The 25,589-nt window shown below is 41.8% G+C and overlaps 2 protein-coding genes across 41 annotated transcripts in view; one reads left to right on the forward strand and one right to left on the reverse strand.

Moving 5' to 3' along the window:
* Positions 1–404: 404 nt before the first annotated feature.
* ZCRB1 (zinc finger CCHC-type and RNA binding motif containing 1) lies at positions 405–11,143 on the reverse strand. 9 transcript variants are annotated; one of them, XM_020799458.3, is made up of 8 exons: positions 10,762–11,143; positions 9,502–9,590; positions 9,317–9,345; positions 7,889–8,000; positions 7,700–7,807; positions 7,085–7,197; positions 6,898–6,973; positions 405–1,916 (listed from the first exon to the last, which is right to left on the reverse strand). In XM_020799458.3, the coding sequence occupies exons 2-8, from the start codon at positions 9,583–9,585 to the stop codon at positions 1,788–1,790; spliced, it is 651 nt and encodes a 216-aa protein (XP_020655117.2). In that variant the 5' UTR covers positions 9,586–9,590; positions 10,762–11,143; the 3' UTR covers positions 405–1,787. The 9 variants fall into 9 exon arrangements, with proteins under 9 accessions (XP_020655117.2, XP_020655116.2, XP_078232999.1 ...); XM_020799457.3 differs by having other exon boundaries at positions 7,085–7,227; XM_078376873.1 differs by having other exon boundaries at positions 10,767–11,107.
* PPHLN1 (periphilin 1) overlaps positions 11,093–25,589 on the forward strand; it is a 44,846-nt gene continuing 30,349 nt past the window's right edge. For 4 of the 32 annotated variants that reach the window (XM_020799445.3, XM_020799436.3, XM_020799451.3 and 1 more), the window contains exons 1-5: positions 11,093–11,189; positions 13,871–13,918; positions 19,893–19,978; positions 24,313–24,348; positions 24,856–24,912. In XM_020799445.3, the coding sequence (XP_020655104.3) occupies position 13,918; positions 19,893–19,978; positions 24,313–24,348; positions 24,856–24,912 (180 nt within the window). In that variant the 5' untranslated portion in view covers positions 11,093–11,189; positions 13,871–13,917. Of the gene's footprint in view, positions 11,290–11,701; positions 12,341–13,870; positions 13,919–16,628; positions 17,170–19,797; positions 19,979–24,312; positions 24,352–24,855; positions 24,913–25,589 lie in introns of those variants that run through there. The other 28 variants (XM_020799453.3, XM_078376865.1, XM_078376866.1 and 25 more) reach the window with 23 other exon arrangements.

Genomic DNA, 25,589 nt, shown 5'->3' on the forward strand with positions numbered 1-25,589 from the left:
GTGCACCAGATAATGCTCCTTCTCCATGCCCCAGTTGCAGTTCCTTTCCCTCTTTCTGTTTAGTTTTTGCTTTATTACCAAACTGCTGCCTTCTCTCCATTTTGCCTCACTGAGTTTCGCAACAGTACATGACTTCTCACTCTCTCAGCAGTTCCCAGAAGGAATCTCAGCTGTAGGTGGGCACTACAGCATGAACCTCTAGCTGCAATATGTTGTGTGTAGCAGATAGAGCCAGTTCCACCAGATACCTTGTTTTGTCCCCACTTCTAGGTTTTCACTGGAAGTTTAACGGATAGATCAGGGTGGGGGAGAAATGGCCTCCTGATGCTGGACTACAACTCCCATCATTAACTGGGCAGCAGCTGAGCCAGTACAATTACAGTGAGGTACAGCAACACAGTCAATATGTACCTTAAATATTTATTATTATATAAAAATGAGAAACAACTGTAAGCTACAGCTGGTGCTACCTGCTCATCCACTAATCTAAAAGGTGACACTCAAGTTTGTAAGACTGTGCAGAATACAGTAGGACCCCCTTTCCTTTCCTGCCCTTAATCCATATTAAAATGGCACTTGTACATCGAAAAGTTCGTAAGTCGAGGCAAGATTTCACATAGGAATGCATCGAAAACCATTTATTTATTTATTTATTTATTTAATTCATTCAGGCTGTTTTTCGTTCTTATCTAGAAACGCCGGTTGCAAGTAGAGGCATTAGTTCCCATAGGAACTAATGAAAAGCCGGTTAATCCATACTCTACAACTAGGGGGAGAATTTAAAAAAAATTTTTTTCTTCTTTTGACCTAAGAGGAACTTAGGTCAAAAAAAGGGCAGGAAAGGTTTTTTTCGTTTGTAAGTCAAGGCTCCGTTCGCAAGTCGAAGCAACATTTTTCAAACGGAGCCATTCTTAACTTGAAACGTTCACAAGTGGAGACGTTCGTAAGTCGAGGTACTACTGTATAAAGAAATTAATGACACCTTATTTTGTCAATAATCTCCAAAGCACTGTTCAGTTCTTGAATGCCATCAGAAATTCTTCTATCCTCTCACAACACAAGTGTATTGAAACACCGTTCCAACAACAAAAGAAAACTTTTCAAATGCTTTTCGGCTGCTTTCTGGCAACTTCTGAGAATCCATCAACCTAAATTTTCAAGCTCAGTGTTTGTCCACAGCACCAATTCACCAACAATAATCATCCAACAAAAACAAGCAGGATAGCTAAAGGGAACAAATATGTATGCAAAAGGGAACAAATAGTCTGGGTAAAAATAAAAAAGGCAGGGGAAAACAAAATATAAACAGTAATAAAAATTAACAGACTAAAGCTTCATAAAACATGGCATGCTGTATTGCCACCATTCTGGTCCAGCTATGCTACAATATACAGCAAGCATAATCCTTTCCTGAGGTATTTGGTGAAAGAGCACAAGATACACTCTAAACAATTTTTTTAAAATTATGCTTTCAGGAATGAAAAACAAGTTTAAGGTTTAAGGATTCTTTACCAGCTTTCAAAAGACTCTTATTAGGAACAATGCCAAATTTACTGAAACATATTTAAGAACAAAAAAGAAATAAAATGATTTCATAATTTTACTACTGTACAACAATCATGAAAATGCTGTATTTTTCATCATAAAGATTCACTTACAATATTACAAGATAAACTTGGTAATCTCCCAAGTTTTCCTCTTTTTATTTACAACGGCAGAAAAGATTTAGTAGCAATATACACTCTATTTAATACAAGTATATTTTGTCTATTTACACAACATATAAATCAATCACTAAGTTCTTCCTCATCACTAAAATATGCACTTTTTTTGATCCGTGGCCGTTTTGAGTCTGATGTTGAGGGCTCTCCTGCAATCTGTGTTGACCTTTGCTGCTCTTCTTCAATTTTGGCTTGCTGCAAAATAAGTGCATGAAATAAAATGATTGCAGACAGTGGGAAAATAGTCCACAGCAGTGATTCCCAACGCTGGGTCCTGAGATGTTCTTGGACTAGCAACTCCCAGAAATCCTGGCCAGTACAGCTAGTGGTGAAGGCTTCTGAGAGTTTTAGTGCAAGAACATTCGGGGACTTGAAGTTGGGAACCACTGTTCCCCAGAGCATTTAACTGCAGCACAAACACATTGAAAAGACATTTGCTTAGTGCTACACTGTCGCAATTTGCTCTTTTTATGTGTCTCTTGCTCACAACTTTAAGCCATGCATTTCTGCACAGATGTACCTTTCGCAAGGATTTTTAAACATCAAAGGATGCTTAGTCTCATCTAAAATATAGGGATGCAGTAAACAATCTATAACCACCCCCGAACACTTAGGTGGCCCCCCCTTGGTGTCCCAATCTTCATACTCCCACATCTAGTGGGAGTGATTACTTCATACAAATTGCTCTTTATCCCTGGCTGCTAGCCAGGGACATGTATGGGATCTACTCCCTTTCATGGGTATCATGGCAAAGGGGCTTGAATAATTCAGAGAAGCTATGGGCTATGCCATGCAGGGAGACCCAAGATGGCCTGGTCATAGTGGAAAGTTCTGACTAAACACGATCCCCCTGGAGCAGGCACTGGCAAGCCACTTGCTTGAGACAGAAAACTCCATGGCCAGAAACACAACTCCATGGACAGAAACAAAAGGCTAAAATATATGACACTGGAAAATGAGCCCCTCAGGTCAGAAAGCGTCCAACATGCTACTGAGGAAGAGCAGAGCACAAGGACAAGTAGCTCCAGAGCTAATGAAGTGGTTGGGCCAAAGCTGAAAGGATGCTCAGCTGTGGACGTGCCTGGAAGTGAAAGGAAAGTCCAATTCTGCAAAGAAAAATACTGCATAGGAACCTGGAATGTAAGATCTATGAATCCTGGTAAGCTGGATGTGGTCAAACAGGAGATAGCAAGAATGAACATTGATATCCTGGGTGTCAGTGAACTAAAATGGACAGGAATGGTCAAAGTCACTTTAGACAATTATCATATCTACTATTGTGGGCAAGAATCCCGTAGAAGAAATGGAGTAGCTCTCATAGCCAACAAAAGAGTGGGAAAAGCTGTAATGGGATACAATCTCAAAAATGATAGAATGATTTCAATACAAGTCCAAGGCAGACTTTTCAACATCACAGTAATCCAAGTTTATGCACCAACCACCAATGCTGAAGAGGTTGAAATTGACCAATTCTATGAAGACATACAACACCTTCAAAAACTGACACCAAAGAAAGATATTCTTGTCATTATAGGGGACTGGAATGCTAAAGTAGGGAGTCAAGAGATAAAAGGAACAACAGGTAAGTTTAGCCTTGGAATTCAAAATGAAGCAGGGCGAAGGCTAATAGAGTTTTGTCAAGAGAACAAGCTGGTCATCACAAACACTCTTTTCCAACAACACAAGAGGTGACTCTACATGTGGACATCACCAGATGGGCAATACCGAAATCAGATTGATTATATTATCTGCAGCCAAAGATGGAGAAGCTCTATACAGTCAGCAAAAACAAGACGCGGAGCCGATTGTGGCTCTGATCATCAGCTTCTTATAGCAAAACTCAAGCTTAAAATGAAGAAAGTAGGAAAAATCACTGGGCTAGTCAGGTACGTGCTCTGTATGGAGGATTTGGAGAGTGTGGGTAAAATAATTTGGAGGATAGGCTGTTACCGAAGCAGCAAATCCCCCCTCTCCACATTACTGAAATAGTCCAGTGGAAGGGCTAGAGCCAATATAACTGGTTCCAGCGACGTTGCAGGAGTTGGCAGAATGACACGAACTGCCTCCGGGACTCCGGCTCCGGATTTTGCCTTGAGGTTAACTCCTGAAGGTTTTTTCATCAGTGGATATGGCCACAAGGCAGTGGAGGTTTGAAATCATAGTTTTCCTTCTCCTAAATGGGCTGCCTTCGAAGGCTGATGACCACTACCTACCCGGCCTGCTCCCCCACGGCATGGATGATGGTGGCGCCTCCTCCTCCTTTTCCTTCCCCTCAGACAAGGACGACAGCCCAGCTTTTCCCCCTTGGCAGTAGCTCCTCCTCCCTCATGGGGGGTCATCATCATTGGGGCGGCAGTGGCGGCTCCATGCACCCTGGACACTTGCATGGCTCCAGGGACTTGCTCAGGCATGCCAGGTGCTGGTTGGGCGGGTTCTGCATTTGACGGAGGCAGGCCAACATGGCTGGCAGCGTCACAAAGCTCAGGCGCTGTCACTCAAGAATAACACACCGAAGGCAAATCTTGCACAATACGGGTATATTTCCCTATCAATTCGAAATGGTGAGGAATTATACCAGAAAGATCTGGATGCCTCGGACAACACATATAGTACGGTTGCTGACCTTGAGCCAGACATCCTGGATAGTGAAGTCAAGTGGGCCTTAGAGAGCAAGGCTAACAACAAGGCCAGTGGAGGTGATGGCATTGTAGTTGAACTATTTAAAATCTTAAAATATGATGCTGTTAAGGTACTACATTCAATATGCTAGCAAGTTTGGAAAACTCAACAGTGGCCAGAGGACTGGAAAAGATTATTCTACATCCCAATTCCAAAGAAGGGCAGTGCCAAAGAATGCTCCAACTACCGTACAATTGCACTCAGTTCACACACTAGCAAGGTTATGCTCAAAATCCTACAAGGTAGGCTTCAGCAGTATTTGGACTAAGAACTCCCAGAAGTATAAGCTGGATTTCGAAGGGGCAGAGGAACTAGAGACCAAATTGCTAACATGCGCTGGATTATGGAGAAAGCCTGAGAGTTCCAGAAAAACTTCTGCTTCATTGACTATGCAAAAGCCTTTGACTGTGTGGACCACAACAAACTATGGGAAGTTCTTAAAGAAATAGGAGTGCCTGACCACCTTATTTATCTCCTGAGAAATCTATATGTGGGACAGGAAGCAACAGTTAGAACTGGATATGGAACAACTGATTGGTTCAAAATTGGGAAAGGAGTACGACAAGGAGGTATACTGTCTCCTTGCTTATTTGACTTATATGCAGAATATATCATGCAAAGGACTGGACTGGAGGAAAGTGATGACAAATCTAGACAGTAGCTTAAAAAAGCAGAGACATCACTTTGCCGACAGAGGTCCACATATTCAAAGCTATGGTTTTTCCAGTAGCGATATATGGAAGTGAGAGCTGGACCATAATGACTAAAGAACAATGGGATCTACTAGGGGAGAGGGTAGCCAGAAGGTTCCCTATTCCTTTCTTCAGATGTCCTATTACAGATAGCACTTTGCACACTGGAGGAAGGAGTGCAGAGAATGTTTTACCTCTCTTCCAGCAAGATCAGGATGGGGAATATTCCTTCCTCCACCCCCACCCCCCATGACCATGGGAATGGAAGTCAGTTCTTGGATGGATCCCATCAGAAACTAGAATGTCTGACCCTGGACTGATTCTCAATTTTATGTATATGCATACGCACAGACAAATTCTTCTATTTCAACCAAGGAACTGCCCTTGCTATATTCCTCAGTGCCCTACCCTTGCCTTGGCATTTACAACTACTATTAGACTTGTACAGTTGCCACTGGAAAAGTAACAGGACGACAAGCAGCAGAAGCAAACATTACAATGGGGCTTATCTGGTTCCCATCATAATGGATATGGTCAGATCTTCTCCAACTTAGTAGTATCTAAAGTGGAGTGGGCTAAACTGGTAACACATTTCATAACTAAATGAATGTTTTCAATTCACCAGATAACTATTGTGGATGATGTGAACAAAATGCATCCAAAATGAAAAGTACATATTCTTTAAACTGGCTCAAATCCTTGATTCAAACACAATGGAAAATAGAAGGACATTTTGCTTCTGTGAGTGAAAAGCCAGTATTTATAATACAGGACTGGTTACTGGTTACTCATGCTATATGCAAAAAAAAAATTATTATGTCACTTTTATATTCACTCTTCTGATCTCATTCAGCTCAAGTAGTAAGACTGCAGCATAGCATTTGAACAAACTTCCATTATAAATAACAGAGGCAAGAAGGAGGTAAGAAAATTAGCAAGTGCTGACATCCTATAGGTTTGTTTCTTCAAAATAAAAGAACCTTTTATGGACACAATTGATACTGCTTTCATGGTTAGCAATGCTACTGATACATATTCTTCTCTCTGTGAACCAAATGTCTTTGGTCCCGATGCCTTTCACTGGAGATACAAAGGACTTCACATAAGATCTTTGGCCCAAATCAGTGATATTAAAGCTGTACAATTTAACTAAAGTGAGAGGACTGCTTCTTGCTTCCTGATCATTTACAACAAAGCTAGAAGATCCCAAAGGTTTGAGAAATGAATGGGTGGGGCCTCACCCTGAAGCCTTTCCTAAAATCATGAGATTCCTCCTCTTAAGTGCTGACTGGGGAAGAGCAGCAGAGCAATGAAGATCAAACTAGCAGCTGAAGGAAAGCACCTCAAATTGGCCTCTCTGTACCTTCTCCGCAGCAGGAGGCCCTGCAGGTTGGAGCAGGAGACCGATAAGCCAAAGTTACCCATCCCTTCTTCATGGCAAACACTGCAATCAGATTTTAACAAGCTGTCCCAGAATACTGTTTGAACCTGCTGAAAAGTACTTGAGTAAATTTTGACATCTTGGGTTGTCTAAATCTTCCCTGCATCTCTAGGAACTATAATCAGAGATGCAGGGAAGATTTAGACAACCCGAAATGTCAGAATGTACCCAAGCACTTTTCAGCCCAGATGTGTGCACTGCAAATATGCAGAACTCCATTAAAGATCAAAACAAAGCTTTACATTCAAAATAGCAATTAATGTGTTGAACAGAAGCCAGTAGAACAAAACATTCCTGCAAATTCTATTTCTCTACCTGAGCTTTTAAAAAAAAAGCAACAAGTAACAAATACATATCTTAATACCTGGAAAGCTATGGCTTGACTGAGGCTGTCAAGGACAGGGTCTTCTCCCTCATCTTCACTCTCTTGTTCTTCTTCACTGAATGGCATACAAAAAAGGGGTGGAAATCCTGTAATTACTCCACATTGTGTGCACTTGCCAGAAAAAGTAGGAGTAAGGAAGCAGACACATGCATATGAATGCACTTACAGTTCTTCTTCTGGCTCAATAATTTTTTTCTTTTTCTTCTTTTCTTTCTTTTTGGGTGGCTCACGTTCTCCAAGCATATTCTTAGGACAGGCATAGCTTAAATGTCCTGTTTCCTTAAGGAAAAGTAAGGGAAATTCCACACTCTTGAAAAAGTGAATGTAACACATTGAAGAAGAAGAAAAAATCTTGGAGAATTAACATGCAAATAACCCTAGGTCAAGCTAGATATCAGTTACCTTGATATCAGAACTAAAAAGTTCTGTTCTGAAGCAAAAAGAAACTATGGTACTTGCAACAGATTCTGAACACCTTAAGGTAGCAGCCCTATTAGTCCCTACATCCTTTCATCTACAATGGTGGCTGAAGCTGCTGAGAAATAAAGTGCAACCACGCCTAAGTATCCTAGGTTAAGAACAACTGCCTTAAAAAGCCTGACATCAAAAGCATTGTAGGAAAACAAGCAGTTAGTTCTGGTGACTATAGTAACAAACCGTCTTTTCTTAGTGCTGAAAAATAATTATGAAAATAAACTATCAAGTTTCAAAGTGGCAAGGCTATGCTTTGAAATAGACCAGATAAAGCAAAAGATCAAAAGCATAGTTTTAATTTACTCACTCCACATTCATAGCACTTGGATTTGTCATAGTAGTTTCGCCTCCGGATGAATTCTGCAGCTCTTCCATTATCAATAGCAATGCTTGCTTTTATCACTCTTCCAAACAACTAAATGAGAAGAGTAAAAAGCCAGATTTTACCATTCTGAGTATCTCAATACCTTCCCTACAATACTGTGTTCTCACATACCTGTTTATTGTTAAGGGCTCGAGAACAGTTCTGTGCTGATTCTTTATCCAAGAACAAAATAAATGCAACTCCTTTACTCCTTCGTGTGTCTTTATCTTTCATAATAGTAACTCTAGGAAACAACCAAATTATTACATGAATGAAGAGCAGTATTTTTTCACCTATCATTCACTGTGACTCTGTACTTTTTAGAACTGTTTGGGTTCTGATAACTTTTTTTTTCAAATAGAAAACTCCAGAACAGGAAGGATATAGCTCAGACACTATTGAAGTACACAGCAAGGATAGCTTGAAAGGATTTGAAAGGTCCTTGAAAATCCAATGGAGACCATACCATCACCAAATCTGTTGCACAACAATTCAGTGGGGACTGTCAGATTCAATACCACTACAGTTGCTGCCAAAATCTAGGGCAACTGCTGGGGCTCTTTGTGGTTAGGAAGTGACACAACATTCTTCCAAACCATAAAAGGCTATGAGATCATAAACCAAAGTTACTATATTTTCCTTTCCAGGACATACAAGGATTCCATATATTTAGGAAAATCCTTTTTTCCTGTACCTTGTCTAGAAAAGAAAGGATTTCCCTAAATATGTGGATTACAAAAGAATCCATACAAAGTGATGGAGAACAAATAATGAAGGAACAAAAGGTGTAAGGAAGAGTCACAGACCATTACAACATATAATTCTCAGTGTGATAAGATAGTAGCATTCTATAAGAAGTCTCGAACATTCTAATTAAAAGGTGATCAAGATTTCCACTTAAAACTACTGAGAAGAAAATGTAGGAAGAATTTTTCTAGCAAGACAAAAATTTTCAGGTAACTACTACGTGTGTTATTATCCACTTTCATAAATCTATGATCTTTCAGTATTTTTCCTCATATAGGATAAAAATAACAAACATTCCTATTCAGAAATAAGATTACTGGGCCAAGAATTCTTGCCATTTGCACCTGTCTCTGGTAAGCACATTTAAGCTTCTAATAAAAAATAAAGTAGGCCCTACAAGCCTGAAATCTGCTTACTCCAGGCACAGAATAAATAACTAAAAGTGAACATTACCGGCTGCCTAGCTTTACATCTAACTACCTCAGCACTATAACACAGTTCACAAAATAAGCAATACTCCACATTTTAAACATAATTAAACTATACAACTCTAGACTATAAATATAACAGGTCAGAAGTGTCACTGACAAACAGTGACCAATTATAAGAAAGCCACAACTTTGAGCATAATACAGTATTTGATTCACTCAATCATGGGTTGGACAGTATATTCTTTGCTAGCTAGGTGAAACTTATGCAGATAGTCTGAAAATACACGATACACCAGAACTGCAAATGAACATCTCTCTTACTGGCATAATAAAACACAGAATTCTTTCAGAACAATTAGGCAATAAATGTCATCATACTCACTTAACTACTTTGCCATACTTCGAAAAAATCTGGAAAGACATAAAAATGCATGTAGCTATTAAGTTTAGTTACAGGTTCAAGACAACAAAAATACTTACTGTTAAAGAATGAGATGTATCTCACTGAATATGAGCAGTCAGATAAAATGTGATGCTTACACTCCATTACACAGCACACTGTCTTACCCTGTATAAGTCATTGTTTGTCAGTGAGAAGGGCAAATTGGACACATAAACTGTACTTTTGCTTGGTGCCAAGCCTCCACTCATTTTTTCTGCAGAGAGAAAGAAAATAAGGTCTCACCCAAAAGCAAACTTAATTTTGGCTATTTGTGCTGTGTTATCAGAAATGAAAAGACAAAAAAGCCAATGTCAGAATATTTTGAGTCTCCCTGGACACTGTCACTGATCTCAAAATGGTCGTTTATCAGGGTGGGGCCATGAAAAAAAGACACAGTTAAAAGTGAACTATATTAGTGCATGCCAATACGTATCCAGAGGTTTAAATACAAGATCAGGGCTTTTAAGAACACTAGATAAATTTGTAAGGGAGTTTTCTATACAGTCTTGTGGAGAACCAGGAAACTGCTTTGCTTGGTAATATTCTGGCCTCTGCACAAGCAGCAGCAAAAACAGTGGTCAACTTCTCACAATGTTTCCACCACCGAAGCTATAAGTGAGAACCTACCTGCCAAACTACCAGATAACCTATATGGGACACCCACCCACCAATGCTCTGAGAAGTCCAATTACTGCCCAATGACAGGACGCCTCCTCAGCACTTAAGAGCACTTTTCCAAGGGAGGTAAAGGTAAAGGTTCCCCTTGACAATTTGTCCAGTTATGTCCAACTCTAGGGGGCGGTGCTCATCCCCATTTCCAAGCCATAGAGCCAGCGTTTGTCCGAAGACAATCTTCCGTGGTCACATGGCCAGTGCGACTTAGACACGGAACGCTGTTACCTTCCCACCGAGGTGGTCCCTATTTATCTACTCGCATTTGCATGCTTTCGAACCGCTAGGTTGGCGGGAGCTGGGACAAGTGACGGGAGCTCACTCCGTCGCGTGGATTCGATCTTACGACTGCTTGGTCTTCTGACCCTGCAGCACAGGCTTCTGCGGTTTAGCCCGCAGCGCCACCATGTCCCCTTCCAAGGGGACATTCCCAATAAAACGCAGACAGAGCTGCACTTTTGTACTAGGACACGTTCTTGGCGTTTGTATATTCCACAGGAAAAGACAACCAGAATTTTTATTTTATTTTAATTTATTTTTGGAAAAGATTAACCCCTGATTCTGCTAAAAGAGAAAGACACCCCCAGACCTACGGCATCACTTCTCTATTGATTTGAGCCTGAAGCGTAATGACCTTAGGCTTGACAACCACCAGAGCCAAGCTTTCCGGCCAAACGCACGGCAAGGGCGACCCAGCGCCAAGCTTTACTCACCTTACCGGGAGAGAGACACTCAGTCGGACCCGAACCAGGCCATCCCGCTTGCCTTCTGGTCGGACCCTTCCGTCCCGCCTCCTGTCTAGGTTTAAGACGCCCGTCGCCTTGCAGATGACGTTACCCGAACCCCCCCCCTCTTGAGAAAGGAAACGAAGCTCCTTATACAAAGGAACGGTCGTTATCGATCTATATAAGGAGCAGAAACTCCTCCTCTCTGGCTCCCGTGTTTACACCGCTGTCTGATACGGAAGCACTCAACAATTTCGCCCGTTTTACTCCCGCGGCGAAAAATGAAGACCGCCCGTCTCTATGGAAAGCGAGCGGAAGAGGAACGGTAGTGCAGAGTACTTCCGGTGGCGTCATCGAGGGCGCCGGAAGTGCCTCGGCTGAGAACGCGGCGCGGCAGGGGCTTTGATTCGCGGCGGGTGAGTTCGTTGGAAGTTTTGCGGGGAATCGGAGCGCGTGGGAGCCTCGGGCCCGTCGGTCCCGGTGGCTCCGCCTCTTGGGTCACGAGCCGGGAGGTTGGTGGGTACGCGCGCGCGCACGCCGCGTGTTCCGGGTTTGGCTTTCGGCTGCCTCGCCCGCAGTTAATCTCGTCGGAGAGGCTGGAGGATTTTGGCTGGGTTGAGGCGGTGGGATAGGGAGCCTTTCCGCGGCTACTCTGGCCCGGTGGGAGCCTTGAGCCCCCCGGTGCAGAACGGCGTGTCAGTTTTTCCTGACACGCCGTTCTGCACCGGACACGTGTCAGCCCTTTCTCATTTACTTGAGCGGGTTCCTGGAGCGATTTGGTAATGTAGGGAAGGAGGCGAGGGATGAGGGCTCAGAAAGTTGTAGAAGAGAAATAGCTTCATTCCTCTTCAGGGAGCACGAATAATGTGTTTTTAAATAGCGGTGAATTGTTGTATTGTCTTACTTAAAATACCTTAAAATAAGTTGGTGGCTTTGACTATACTTTTTGTGTTAATATTTTATTGTTTTTTTTATACTCATCTTCCGGGCATCTCGTGAAAAAAAAAGGCAGATTAAAATAATAAATGCTGATCCATGTTCCCAGTACTGTAGCTGCCATTCTGCTATTTACTAGTGAAATGTGTCAGTCCAGGGGTGGCAGTGGTGGTGAAGAAACAGAACTTGTGTATTTTGATCTACCTCTTTTGTTGTTATGGTATCCCTTTTAATGCCATCTGGATTTTAGACACAAAGTGCAGATTTATAGCAGGATTTTATGGAAGGGAAAATGAGAGGCAAGGTTAAAAAGAGGTTTTTTAAAAATTTCCTTACTCCCCCCCCTCCAGACGTTAAATAGCTAAGGAGATCCACATACATTTCAAAGAATAGTGTAGTAGAAGTCCCGACATACTTGTTGTGTTGGTTGGATTAGTTAGTAATAAGCCATAGGCTCTTCTGACACCAGAAATCTCCTTTGAATGAACAGAAGTACAGACCTTCAAGATCTATTGACTGCTGGAGAATTGGTCACTAAGGTCTTGACATTTGCTGAAATAAGAGATTAGCTGTGCCATATTCAAAGCTGTTCCATCCTAAGGGCATTGCCACAGTGCAAAGTTAGCCAAAGGTAATTCTAAATAATTTCCAAAATGGGATTGTTTGGATTCAGCATACCTTTAGCTCACTAAATTTTGATTCTGTAGGATTATGCTGTAAATTAAATTAGCATCTAAATATTTATTTATTCTATGGATGTTATTTTCCTGCCATGCTTTGCTTTCAATCATACTGACATCTATAGTGTGTACAAAGAGATATGAGCTAATAACTTTTCCAAACACAGTGGGCAACATTAATCAGTGAATCACTAGCAAAAAGGGGAAGGAATTCTTAAACTGCAGGACTCTTATTTCCCCACTTTGCCCAAGTTTAGCCAAATTACGCTCTTCCTCCTGTAGTTTTCCTGTACCATCATTGTGGCAGTAGGACCCCTCTCTCCCCACCCTCCTGTCATTTGCTTATGTGAGAGTCCATTAGCTGTGGGCAGAAATGCTTTTGTGCAGTTAAAGCTAATATTCCAGCTGTATGCTGAATCCTCAATATGTCTGATTTGGCCACAGTGACACATGCTTTAGTAACATCCTGACTGGATTACTTTCCAAAGGTAGCCTCACTCTACTTGGGGCTGCCTTTGGAAAGTGTTTGGAAACTTCAGTGGGTCGGAAATGCTGCAACCAGATGGTTAACTGGGGCTGGTTATAAGGATCACATAACTCCCCGGTTACATCAGCTCTTGTGCTTACTGATCTGATCGGGGCACAATTCAGAGTGCTAGTTTTAAACTATAAAGCCCTAAATGACTTGGATGCAAGCTGTCTAAAGGACCACATCTCCCTTTATGAGCTTCCCCAGGTCTTAAGCTCAGGAAAGGAAGACTTTATCTTATTATGAGAGGTGGAAGAGGGCCTTCTCTGTTGCTGCTCCTAGAATCTGGAATTCTCTTCCAGTGGAGGACAGGCTGGCCCCATTTTTGCTTTCTTTCTCCAGTCAAAGACCCTTCTTTTCAGGCAGCCTTTCCCATAGTGACTGTCTGAGAGAGGTTTTTAAATGGATTTCTGTGCCTTGTTGCTTTGAATGTGTTTTTGGTGTTTTCATTTATTGTTTTTAGTGTGGTATTAGTTTGATGCTTTTTAAATATTTATGTACTTACTGTTTTTAAGCTTTTAAATATCTCCTTTAACTGATGTCAGCTGCCTTGGGTTCTTTTTAAGAAGAAAGGTGCAGTTAAATATTTTAAATAAATAAATAAATAAAATCTAATGTAACAATCATTTAATGTATTCCTCTTCATCATACAGGGCTTCATGTAGGATTTTCCCCCTTAGATCAAGGTACTTGATATATTTTAAAGAACTGTTCTAGCAGTTCTTTTTGAATTGAGAAGTGTTTGGATCAAGTAAGAAGTCAATAGTATATAGACTTATAGAAGGTCCTGGGATAGTCTCCATTTTGGTTAGGGAAAAAAAGTATGTAATGAGGGTGGAAAGACTCCTATGGGTGTTGTTATGCATACAAATCTTCAGCTATAACCTAATATTTTTAAACATTGTTTTTTAATTGGCATGCTTTTAAAAACATATTTGTTTTTAAAATATAGATATTCTGATTGACCAAGATTGAAAACAGTGTTGAAGTAAGCACAAAAGTAAGTAGTGTTTTAAAATAGTATCTCAATATGGGGATTGGAATTAATTTTGTTAAAAACAAAAAAAGTACACCCTCTTTAAGTTGGCTTTTCTCATTTTAAAATTATAAGTACATTTAATACCTAACATCCTGTTCCACAAATTGCTCCTATGTTAAAAGTGATTATGTCCCCAGAAGGGGGAGTTGTTCAGAATTAAAGCGTTCCTGCTTCTGCCCCACAGTTTGTTGAACTTGTTTGTAATCATTCTCATTGCATGTGAATCTTGGGACCAAAGCAGAATTCTTTAATTACTAGCAATCTCCCTTTGCTGGTGATGTAATTATCCTTATGCAGTCATAATTTAGAGAACAGGATTTTAGTCACTTAAATAGTTGCCTGGGTAGCTCAGAGGTTTATGTATCTGGCTGCGGAGCCAGATGTTCAGAGTTTGATTCCCCACTGTGCCTCCTAGGAGTAGAGTTTGTGGCCCTGGACAAGCTACACAATCCCAGAACATCCCCAGAAAAAGGGAATGGTAAACCACTTCTGAGTATTCTGTATCTGGAAAACCTTGAAAAGAGTCACTATATGTCAAATTGACTTAACGGTATGTGATTGTTAAAATTATCTTGTATGTCATGGCGTCTGGACTAAGTATACTCAGTCCAATACTTTATTGAATCATTAGTAATCTGTCAAATTAATGGATTGGAAATATTGCTTCTCCAGGATTGGAAATGCTGCTTCTCCATGAAGGAATTTAATACTTGTGAATACTGTATGGTGCAACCTGATCAGGAGTAAGATTTCTCTCTAATACACGTGTAAATTTTTCAGCTATCTTTTAGTGTCATATAATCAGTGTGGGACGTGGTGGTGCTGTGGGTTAAACCCCAGAAGACTCTGTGCTGCAAGGTCAGAAGACCAGCAGTCATAAGATCGAATCCACGCGATGGAGTCAGCTCCCGTCGCTTCTCCTACCTCCTCTCAACCTAGCAGTTTGAAAGCATTGTAAATGCAAGTAGATAAATAGGTGGGAAGGTAACGGCGTTCCGTGTCTAATCGAGCTGGCCATGTGATCATGGAAACTGTCTATGGACAAACGCTGGCTCTATGGCTTGGAGACGGGGATGAGCACCGTCCCCTAAAGTCGGACCCAACCAAACTAAATGTCAAGAGGAACCTTTACCTAATCAATACATATATCTAACTCAATTGAAACTAATGTGACTAAGGAATGCCTGGCCCTGAAAAAAGTTGGACTGTTACTTCTTTCTCTAGAATTTTTGTTTATCCTGTAAAATATACAAGTGGCAACACGTTGGTCTATTTGGTAACAACACATTTCAGAACTCTCATCACTTTTGCTTATTTGTGTAGTCACTGCATATAGTTATCATTACTTTGAGATTCTGCTTCTGTTTTGGAAAACAGAGACAAGAGAAAATACTTTTTGATAGTAAACCATGAGAAAGTAGCAACTCTCCCATTTGGGAAGCAAGGAGAGACTAGACAGTGTAGTAGGGTGGTTTGTTCCAAAAGAAGAAAGAAAGAAAATGATAAAGTGAAAAGAATTTGGACATTGAATTCCTTAGAGATATTGAAGAGGTCTATAGTTATTTTGATACAAACTCTGGTACTGGAAACAGCTGAAATAAAACAATTGTTCCTGTCTCATTTATCTTATTCCTCTGGTTAGGAAAATCCATACATGGATTTCAAGAAATGGTATTACATCTTTAGTCAGCTTGGAGTTTAAAAAAAGCATGGTGATGATTTTGTTCTATCAAGTCAATTTTAACTCATAGTAGCTTTCAGGGGTTTCTATGTAGATAATATTTAGAAGTGGTGTGCCATTTCCTTTTTCTTTGGATATCATGGGACTGTGCAGCTTGCCCAAGGCCACGCAGGCTAGCACTTCTCTCCTGGAAGCCCCGTGGGGAATCAAATCCCCAACCTCTGGCTCTGCAGCCAAGTAGCAGCTTAGCTGCTTCAAAATCTTTCTTGCTCAGTCACACCCACCCACACTTCCTCATGCTTTCTCAAATGGTTTTGCTCCATCTCTCTCATGCACATGGTCTCTTACATGATCTTGTTCTGGGTGTTACACAGATGCTGTCTTGCAGTCTCTCTCTCTCTCTCTCTCTCTCTCTTGGTACAGTAGATGGTTCCAGTTACACTGCTGTCTTCCAAAATCAGTTCGATTGCTATTCTAATAAAACAAGAGTTCTGTGTACACAGAATGTAACATGGTAAATAGGAGTGTTCCAAGTTGCCGTCAAGCTGTCGTCTTCTCCTCAGAATCACTTGTGGCTAAACAGCAGTGATTTTATCCTTATTTTACTTTTATTTTATGTGGTTTTACTTTTTAAATAATTGAGGCTGCTATTTTACCTTCCGGCTGGAGGCACAATGTTAACCTTGGCAAAAGCAAACACAGAGATAATGACTGCTGGAGCTGCCCAGAGGCGTTAGAAAATATTTGTTGCCTCTGTATTATACAACTGAAGCCTAGGAAAGAAAACAGAAGAAAAATAACACCAGGGAGGGAAAGTGGCTTTTTACACTTTTTGCTCTAATAGAGCTGCTTTTTATTTCTTTCAAGCTCTGTTTTAAGTTTTGAGTTGTCTGAATGCTACAGATGTTTTTAAAAAAGTTCTTAGAAGTTGGGGGGCGCGCAGAACCCTTACCTCATTGTGAAATACTGCTGTGAAATCTTGACTTCCAGCTGTGCACCTCTGAGAAGGATGTTTGTTGAGGAGCTGAGCAGTTTAATGTGGACATTATCTATTTGACCTTTACTTGTTCTGGAGGTGTTGCTTCTGCTAGCAAACTGATAAGGATTATAAATACCCTGGTCTTGAAGAGAGAGAACGGAGTTTCAAACAGGCAGGGGGGAATATCTTTAAGTTCTGACCTTCAAGCAGCTAGTGAGGCAGGAAGATAGAAGAGCTTGAGTCTTATTATATCTGGGACTACTGCCAGGCCCTTGTTTGGCGATTGCACTCTGGAGGTGTCTCTGCTTTTTCTTGGGTTCATCCCTTATCTGCTGACTTTGTTGGAGAGGGGGGGGGGTTGGGAGCTTTTGCGCTCCCACTTTCCTCTTGCTGATCCCTGTGGACTGGCTGCTGTGAACTCCCAAGCTCCTAGAAGCTAGTGGAAGTGTATTTGCCTTTTCAACTTTGGATGAAAGCCATACATCCTCACAGTCTCATTACTGAGCAAATACTATCAGGCAGCTACTCCACGGTGTAGGAACATCAGGCATGGTAAGCAAACGGAGTCCTCTGCTTTGCCTTCCCCTAACTTTTTTTAAGTATTGCTGCAAAATCTAAAGCAGCTTTAGACAGATTTGCTTCATTTTCGGACAAATGGGGCCTAAGGCAGACACCTGGCTGTGGAATTCTCAAGACTCTTCAAGAACTCCAAAGTAATTGAGGGTCTGCCTGTTTTGTGCTTGTACAGTGGTGCCCCGCTAGACGCTTACCCTGTTAAACGATGAAATCGCTTGACGATGCTTTTTTGCGATCGCTATAGTGATCACAAAACGATGTTTCCTCTGGATTTTTTAGTTTAACGACGATTAGGTCCCTGCTTTGCGAACCGATTGTTCGCACAACGATCGGCGGTTCGCAAAATGGCTCCCTGCTGTTTTCTGGACCTATTTCCACAAGACAGGGATCACAAAATGGCCGCCCTATGGAGGATCTTCGCTGCACAAGCAGGTATTTCCCCCACTGGAACGCATTAACCGGTTTTCAATGCATTCCAATGGGGGTTTTATTTTCGCATGACGACGATTTTGTTGTACAGCAATTTTAACAGAATGCATTATTGTCGTCATGCGGGGCACCACTGTATTTGCACATCTACCACTGAGTTTAAGTCAAGCCGCGACAGGATAATGAAACCAAAAGACCTATGCTTGAGAGCAAAACTCATTCTCCAGCTTCTAAACCTGCTGCAGAAAGTTGCTAGAAGATTGAAGAATCCAGACCATCTGACTGGACTATCTCACCAGAGAAAACACAATATTAGTATGATATTAGTACACTCTATGGTATAAGCTTGCTATTATATACATTTGAACTTTTCTGTTCCTAGAAATACTAGTATTATTAGGTTGAACCAGTTTTGGAGACCTTTTATATTACTGGTAGGATATATATTATATATTTACTTTATTTGGGGATATTAAAGAGTACTCAATAGATTTCTTCCCAACTATAGATTTAAATGTCATTCCACCATGGAGACTGGTCACAATGACTGAAACAAAAACCCTGATTAGAAGCATGAAATCAGGCAAGATCCCGGGAATAGATGCTATTCTCCCTGAAATGCTAAAGGCTAACTTGGATTGGTGGGCACCTCTGTTGGCAAACTTGTTTACCCATATTAATAACTCAGGCAAATTTCCCACCACTTGGTCCAAAGCCATAATAATACCTATCTTTAAGAAAGGAGAAAGAGGTTATAGGCCAACCAGTCTACTTTCTGTGCTGGGCAAATTGTACTCCGATCATTTAAATCAAAGACTACTCACTTTGATAGAGGAGGAAAATATTTTGGGGAAGGAACAGATAGGCTTTAGAAAGGGTAGATCAGAAATTGACCACTGTATGATTATAAGCCATCTTGCAGAGAAATATATGTCCTCTTATGGTAACGGGCTTTATACGGCATTTATAGACTTAAAATCAGCCTTTGATTCTGTCCCAAGGAATATACTATGGTCAAAATTACCATATTTTTCGCTTCATAAGACGCACTTACCCCCGAGAAGTGGGGGGGGGAGTATGTGTGTCTTATGGAGCATATACTAGATTCCCCCGCCGCCATCGCCAACACCACCTTCTCCTCCTCTTCCCGGGCAGGGAGCGCTTCAGGATGATGAGCTGGCTGGGGTGGAGTTGTTTTTAAATTCTTATTTATTTTAAAGAAAACAAGTGTTGTCTTTTTTAACCCTCCCAACCTACCCGGCGATCGGGACATCTTTTTTGGCTTCGCATTGCCACCACGCTGCCCTTCTCCGCTTCCGGGGCAGGGAGCGCTTCCAGATGATGAGCTAGCTGGGGCAGAGGTTTTTTAAAATTATTATTATTTAATTAGGTGCGTCTTATCATCAGATGCATCTTATAGAGTGAAAAATATGGTATATAAAACCTCTATAGGTAAGAGACTCCTATAGCTCATTAAATGTCTTTACCAGGGTACCACACTTCGTGTTAGATGTGGTACAGAAGGAATCCTGACCAAACCTATTCAGGCTAATAAAGGGGTTTGACAGGGCTGTATATTAGCCCCCACATTATTTAATCTATATTTAAAAGATCTGCTTGGGTGGTGTCTTGGAACAGACTTCCATCCTCCTATATTGGCAGAGACCAAATACCCCCTACTGCTGTATGCAGATGATGTTTTTCTTTTGTCACTATCGAAAATAGTCCTTAAACAGCTGATTGGTACATTTATGACCTACTTTAAGAACAACCACTTGGTTATAAATTTTGTCAAATTTTCCCTGTAATGATAGGGAAATTGAAACTTTGAAGCATGTCCTTTTGGAGTGTAATCTTTACAGAAATGAGTCTTATCAAATTCGTCAAGCCTATAATGATTGCCTTTCCAGGTAGCTCTGATTTGATGTATAAAATATTTAAGTGACACAAACAAGACAACTACTGAATCAGTGGCCAAATTCCTTTTCTCTGCCCAAAGAACACGAAAGACAATTTTTGACTTCTGCCTAACCCTGTCATAAAAATAATGTCTGCGTAATCTATTTTATTAACTTATAATAGCTAACTTGAAATGTTTTAATTGCTTCCATTTATTTTAAATATTTATTTTAAATATTACATCTATGTATTTTATTGGGCTGGAGACCGCAAATAAAGATTGATTGATTGATTGTAGGATAATATACCTCATACTAATGCTTTTTCCCAATTGCCAAATACCAGTTTTTACTAATCAAGCTTTTTTTTAGTGGCATACCGAAGCAATGAAATGTGGTCTGATGAGCGGTACGATTGTGAAAGACTTCCACGAGAACGACTTCCTCCACGTCCTGATGTAAGTAGGTGGTTCTTAATGCATATTTGGCATAATTAGTTAATAGTAGTAGCCGCCCAAAGTGGTCAACCAGACCAGATGGGCGGGATATAAATCAAATAAATAAATAAATAAATAAATAAATAAATAAATAAATAAATAAATAAATAAATATTCTTGGTGTTGTGTTATATATTGAAGGTTTATATTTTAGGTTGCAAACTGTTGATGTGAAAATTGGGCTAGAAATCTTGATGGTAGCTCCTTGCAAAATGTTCTGTGGTCTATATTTAGAAATTCATTAGGCAATAATTAATTTTAAAAACTGGATATACTAATTGGGTACATAATTTCTTAATTGGGATAATCTGGACTACTATGAAATCTTTCTGTTGCTGATTTACACGTGTGTAAGAGAAAATGATTAAGTCTTGGCAGCAAATTGCAGCTCATTAGCAATTTGCCAGTTCTGTTCCTAGGTGGATATTCCAGAACATAACCAGCACCTTGTTAAGGAGTAGCAATTTACTGCCAAGATATACAGTGGTGCCTCGCATAACGATGTTAATTGGTTCCAGAAAAAAAAACGTTATGTGAAAACATCGTTATGTGAAGCACCATTTCCCATGGGAATGCATTGAAAACCGGTTAATCCGTTCCAATTGGAACGGATTCTCCGTTTTTTTCCCTCCCCCCCCCCGTGGCTTGTATCTGACCCATGGCGGCTACCTCAGCCATGGCTGGACTCCCTAGAGTCCAGCCATGGCTGGGGTAGCCGCTGCGGCTCGGATCCAAGCTGCGGGGGGAGGGTGGTGGGATTGGGATGCCTTTCAGGCATCCCGGGCTTGGATCCCACCAACCGCCGGTTACCCTTTAAGCGGCGGAGACAGGCTGGGGGTTGGATCGGGAAGCTTGAAGCCTCTCCGCGCCGCCTACCCCGGCCATTCTCGGACTTCCAGAAGTCCGGGAACGGCCTGGGTAAGCAGCGCGGGGAGGCTTCAAGCTTCCCGATCCACTCCCCAGCCTGTCCCCGCCGCTTAAAGCCTCCTTGCGCTGCCTAGCCCGGCCGTTCTCGGACACCTAGGTGTCCGAGAACGGCCTGGGTAGGCGGCGCGGGGAGGCTACCGGCATCGGAGACAGGCTGGGGGGTGGACCGGGGAGCTTGAAGCCTCTCCGCGCCGCCTACCCCGGCCGTTCTAGGACTTCCAGAAGTCCGGGAACGGCCTGGGTAAGCAGCGCGGGGAGGCTTCAAGCTTCCCGATTCACCCCCCAGCCTGTCCCCGCCGCTTAAAGCCTCCTTGCGCTGCCTAGCCCGGCCGTTCTCGGACACCTAGGTGTCCGAGAACGGCCTGGGTAGGCGGCGCGGGGAGGCTACCGGCATCGGAGACAGGCTGGGGGGTGGACCGGGGAGCTTGAAGCCTCTCCGCGCCGCCTACCCCGGCCGTTCTAGGACTTCCAGAAGTCCGGGAACAGCCTGGGTAAGCAGCGCGGGGAGGCTTCAAGCTTCCCGATTCACCCCCCAGCCTGTCCCCGCCGCTTAAAGCCTCCTTGCGCTGCCTAGCCCGGCCGTTCTCGGACACCTAGGTGTCCGAGAACGGCCTGGGTAGGCGGCGCGGGGAGGCTACCAGCATCGGAGACAGGCTGGGGGGTGGACCGGGGAGCTTGAAGCCTCTCCGCGCTGCCTACCCCAGCCGTTCTCGGACTTCCAGAAGTCCGGGAATGACCTGGGTAAGCAGCGCGGGGAGGCTTCAAGCTTCCCGATTCACCCCCCAGCCTGTCCCCGCCACTTAAAGCCTCCTTGCGCTGCCTAGCCCGGCCGTAGAACGGCCTGGGTAGGCGGCGCGGGGAGGCTACTGGCATCGGAGACAGGCTGGGGGGTGGACCGGGGAGCTTGAAGTCAAAGCTCCCGCCGCTCAGCTGGGGAAAAATGGTGCCTATGGGGTAGCCGCTGCGGCTCGGATCCAAGCTGCGGGGGGAGGGTGGTGGGATTGGATCCCACCAACCGCCGGTTACCCTTTAAGCGGTGGAGACAGGCTGGGGGGTGGATCGGGAAGCTTGAAGCCTCTCCGCGCCACCTACCCCGGCCGTTCTCGGACTTCCAGAAGTCCGGGAACGGCCTGGGTAAGCAGCGCGGGGAGGCTTCAAGCTTCCCGATTCACCCCCCAGCCTGTCCCCGCGAAGCGATTTTTCCCCATAGGCAAGATCGTTGTGCGATCGCAAAAGCGATGGCAAAAAAGCCATCGCTATGCGATTTTTTCGTTAAACGGGGCGCTCGTTAAGCGAGGCACCACTGTACATAATTTTCCTCTTGTGTGTATGTCAGCAATAGGATTGTCTTTACCAGATGTTAGCTTCTGTGTTAGCAGAAGTAGTTTCTTCTCTGGGCAACATGCTAAAAGTGTGGTCTGTGTTTTGTTAAATTGCATAAAGCTCTATTTCTGATAGCCTACCACAGATATTTGAGAATGAGGTTCTGAGGCTTTTAAAATGCTAGTTAAAACGTCAACCTGATAGAACTTTAGTCCTTGGTAGATAGCTTCCCTCAGCAGGCCTTTTCTATTTCTTTTTCTTGTTTAACCCCCACCCCCAGCTTATGATAGTTATAAGGAGAATATGTGAGTTGATTTCATGCTTGTGGCAGTGAAAGGCAACATCCTAAGCATAGTCTATCTTTTGTTTTTTTGTAAATAGCATGAATTAAACATTGCATTGTTAATGGGAAATTAATGGCAAAAAATCCCTCCTCCTTATTTGCAAACATAGTGTGTCATACTGGATCAAAGAATTCAAAGGCTGTTCTTTTTCTGCAAGGACCTACAGCGTTGGACTCAATGGCCTTATAGACCCCTCCCAACCTGATTATTTTACTCTTATTTTTTCCAATTGCCTGCATTTCTCTCAAAAGCAGGGTGGATTTGATTTACATCAAATTGATTTAAACCACAATTTAAATCACTGCAAGGTGGATAAAAACCACCTTTTTAAAATCCAGAAAATAAATTTAAATTTACAAATCTGATTTAATTTTTAAAATCCTTTTTTAATTTTTAAAGTAATTTATTTTTACCAACCCTGCTGTAATTTAAATGTATTTTATTTAAATCAATCTACTCTGAGGTAAATCCCATTTAGTTCAGTAGAAATGACTCAGATGTGATCGGTATTTTCAGGCTGCAATTCCGCACAGAAGCAAAGACTTTTTTTCCTCCTCCTCTTCTTTTTGTGCTAGTTCTGAGTGCAAACAGTGCCTTGCGTAGACATTCTTGCATAAGTAGAATTCTCTGTCTGAATTCCATTTTGATGTTGGTATTCTCCCTTGCTTTAGGAGAATTGCAGGAACATTAAATTGAATGATTAGATAAGAAATGCAGAGCAGCTGGATATTTAATTTTAAAGTGGCTAGAGGCAGAACTGAAGTTCAGAAATTAAGGAAAGCCTTCAGGCCCAGTTTAGATTAGACTGAAGCACAGTCTTTTGAACCTTGCAACATTTCCTCCCTTTGCCCTTCTTCACTTGATTTCCATACTGGTATCATAATCTGCATAGACAAAATACCAGCCAGAATCTTATTACTTATGCATGCAGGTGTACGTGTAATGGTCTCAATCACAGTGGTGACTTCTCACTGCTTAAAAGAATCACTGGTTGCCCAGCAAGTCAAATGACTGGTGCTTATGAGGAATACAAGTGACAGCTCCTTTGCTAATACTAGCTTGACATTTTAATTTATGCTGTATACGCAAGCAATAGTATTCTGGCCAATAAGGCCAGAGGAGGTGTAGAAGAACAGTATGAAAAACAATAGCATGTCAAAACCGCTTTCAGGAAGTGAGTGTCTTCCATAGAAGCAGTGGCTATCCTCCAAAGTGGCTACTTCTAAGGCAGATCTAAGCCAAGTGCTGTGAAAAAGCTAAAGGCTGGTGTTTCTTCTAATAAGGCCTGTATGTTTTGAAATCTGCTACCAATTCCCTTACTAACTCATCCATGTATTGAGGTCATCTGCAATTGTGGCCCAAGTTTCTTTGCCATTTAAAATGAGCATTGGATTGTGGTGCTGTATCTTTGGAATTTTGTCCACAAGGACAGTCGCCTGATGACCTATATTATCTTTCTGGTGCCATGCAAAGGCCTTCTCTTTCCAGAGCTCTTTAAAAGTTTTTGATTATTTATGTGCTGGTTAAAGTTGATGTTTGCCATTGGCTATATTCATCTTATGATATCATAGAAGTTAAACACAGAGAATCTCTGTTGATGACATAAGATAGAAGTACCCATAGCACACAAACTATTTTAAGTTGAGATCCTTTAATAATTAATGGCTCTTAAACAATATTTCCAAATTATTTCATTTACAGGGCATGCAGTATGCATTTGACAGCATACAACTCCAGGTATTAGTATTTGTTACCTAGGCTGTAATTGTTTTCCTTATTTAGGCAGACCATGAGTAAACGTTAACATTCTATCTTCTTACTATGTACACATGCTTTTCAAGCAATCATAAATGGCACTGTTTGTACTGGATCACTATATTTCGGCACTCTTCTTTGCCACACACATCGCCCTGGGACACCTGTTTACTAAGATTCCTAGGCAATTCTCCAGCTATGTGAACATATGGGAGGTTGGACTGAAATTGGAAATGTTGAAGGCTCATGACTGGAGAGGTTGCTCCTAGCTTCAACCTTTTCTTGCTCCATATACATAGGGCAAGATATCTTAAGTAAGAAAATTGCATATAGTTAGAGGGTGAATGCTTAACATTGTGTATATGCTCAGTAGATTGAAGGAGAAGAAATAAAAGGCAGTAGTGTACAGAATAAAAACATAGAGTCTGTGTTCACTGCAGAGTAGCCTGTTGTCTTTTTTATGATGTCTCTAATTTTTCTTTTTTACAGGAGCCAGAAAGTTATCTCCCTTTTCAACACGAAGTCTATTCGATGAGATTTTACAGGGTATATGTAGTCAGTCAGTCAGTTCTTGCTATAATAGCCACTCAATTAGAGGGTACAATGAAGGGCAAAACTTTGATTTGATTGACAATCTGCTAATTGTGGAGATCTTAATTTATGGAAGCATTTTTGAACTGTGTTTCATTCTACCCTGAAATAATTACTATGGGATCTGCTTTAGGTATTTCTAATGAATGTGTGGTTTCGGTGTGCAACTTTTAAATCATTGCCAAAAATTAAATTGCATGTATGATCATATTCCAAAACAAGTTGCAAAATTTTGCATATTGCTGTTCAGATAGGTAATACTAATGTGTAATGTTGTGCTACTATTGTAGATTTTTATCCTACCAAACCATGCTAATCTGTAGAGGATCTGTGCTGCAATTTATTTTAATTCAGGGTTGGCAAATTTGAGGAAGACATCCTCCCCCAGTGCACTGCACTGCGCCTGGAAGTTTCAATTTCCTTTTCTTTAAGCGAGTACAGGAATTACCTGGACAAGGACTTCTAACTTCCTTTTATAAAAAATAAGGGTGATGGGCTTAAAAGATCCTTCCAAAACCCTGACGCACAAGATGCTGCTTCTGTAGGACTGCAGGAACAGCAGTAAGGATGTTTAAGCAAAATTTAAAATAGGTAACACACTTTTTTTCCATAATGGGACTTGGGGCTAATTT

Source organism: Pogona vitticeps, chromosome 5, assembly GCF_051106095.1.
Source record: "Pogona vitticeps strain Pit_001003342236 chromosome 5, PviZW2.1, whole genome shotgun sequence".
Classification (NCBI taxonomy): Eukaryota; Metazoa; Chordata; class Lepidosauria; order Squamata; family Agamidae; genus Pogona; species Pogona vitticeps.

Coding starts and splice junctions, on each gene's coding strand:
- ZCRB1 (XM_020799457.3), bottom strand. CDS start 9,585: ATGAGTGGAGGCTTGGCACCAAGCAAAAGTACAGTTTATGTGTCCAAT. Junction 9,346..9,501: donor CAAACAATGACTTATACAGG/GTAAGACAGTGT, acceptor ATGTCTTTCCAG/ATTTTTTCGAAGTATGGCAA. Junction 7,228..7,699: donor CCAAGTGCTATGAATGTGGA/GTGAGTAAATTA, acceptor CACTTTTTCAAG/AGTGTGGAATTTCCCTTACT.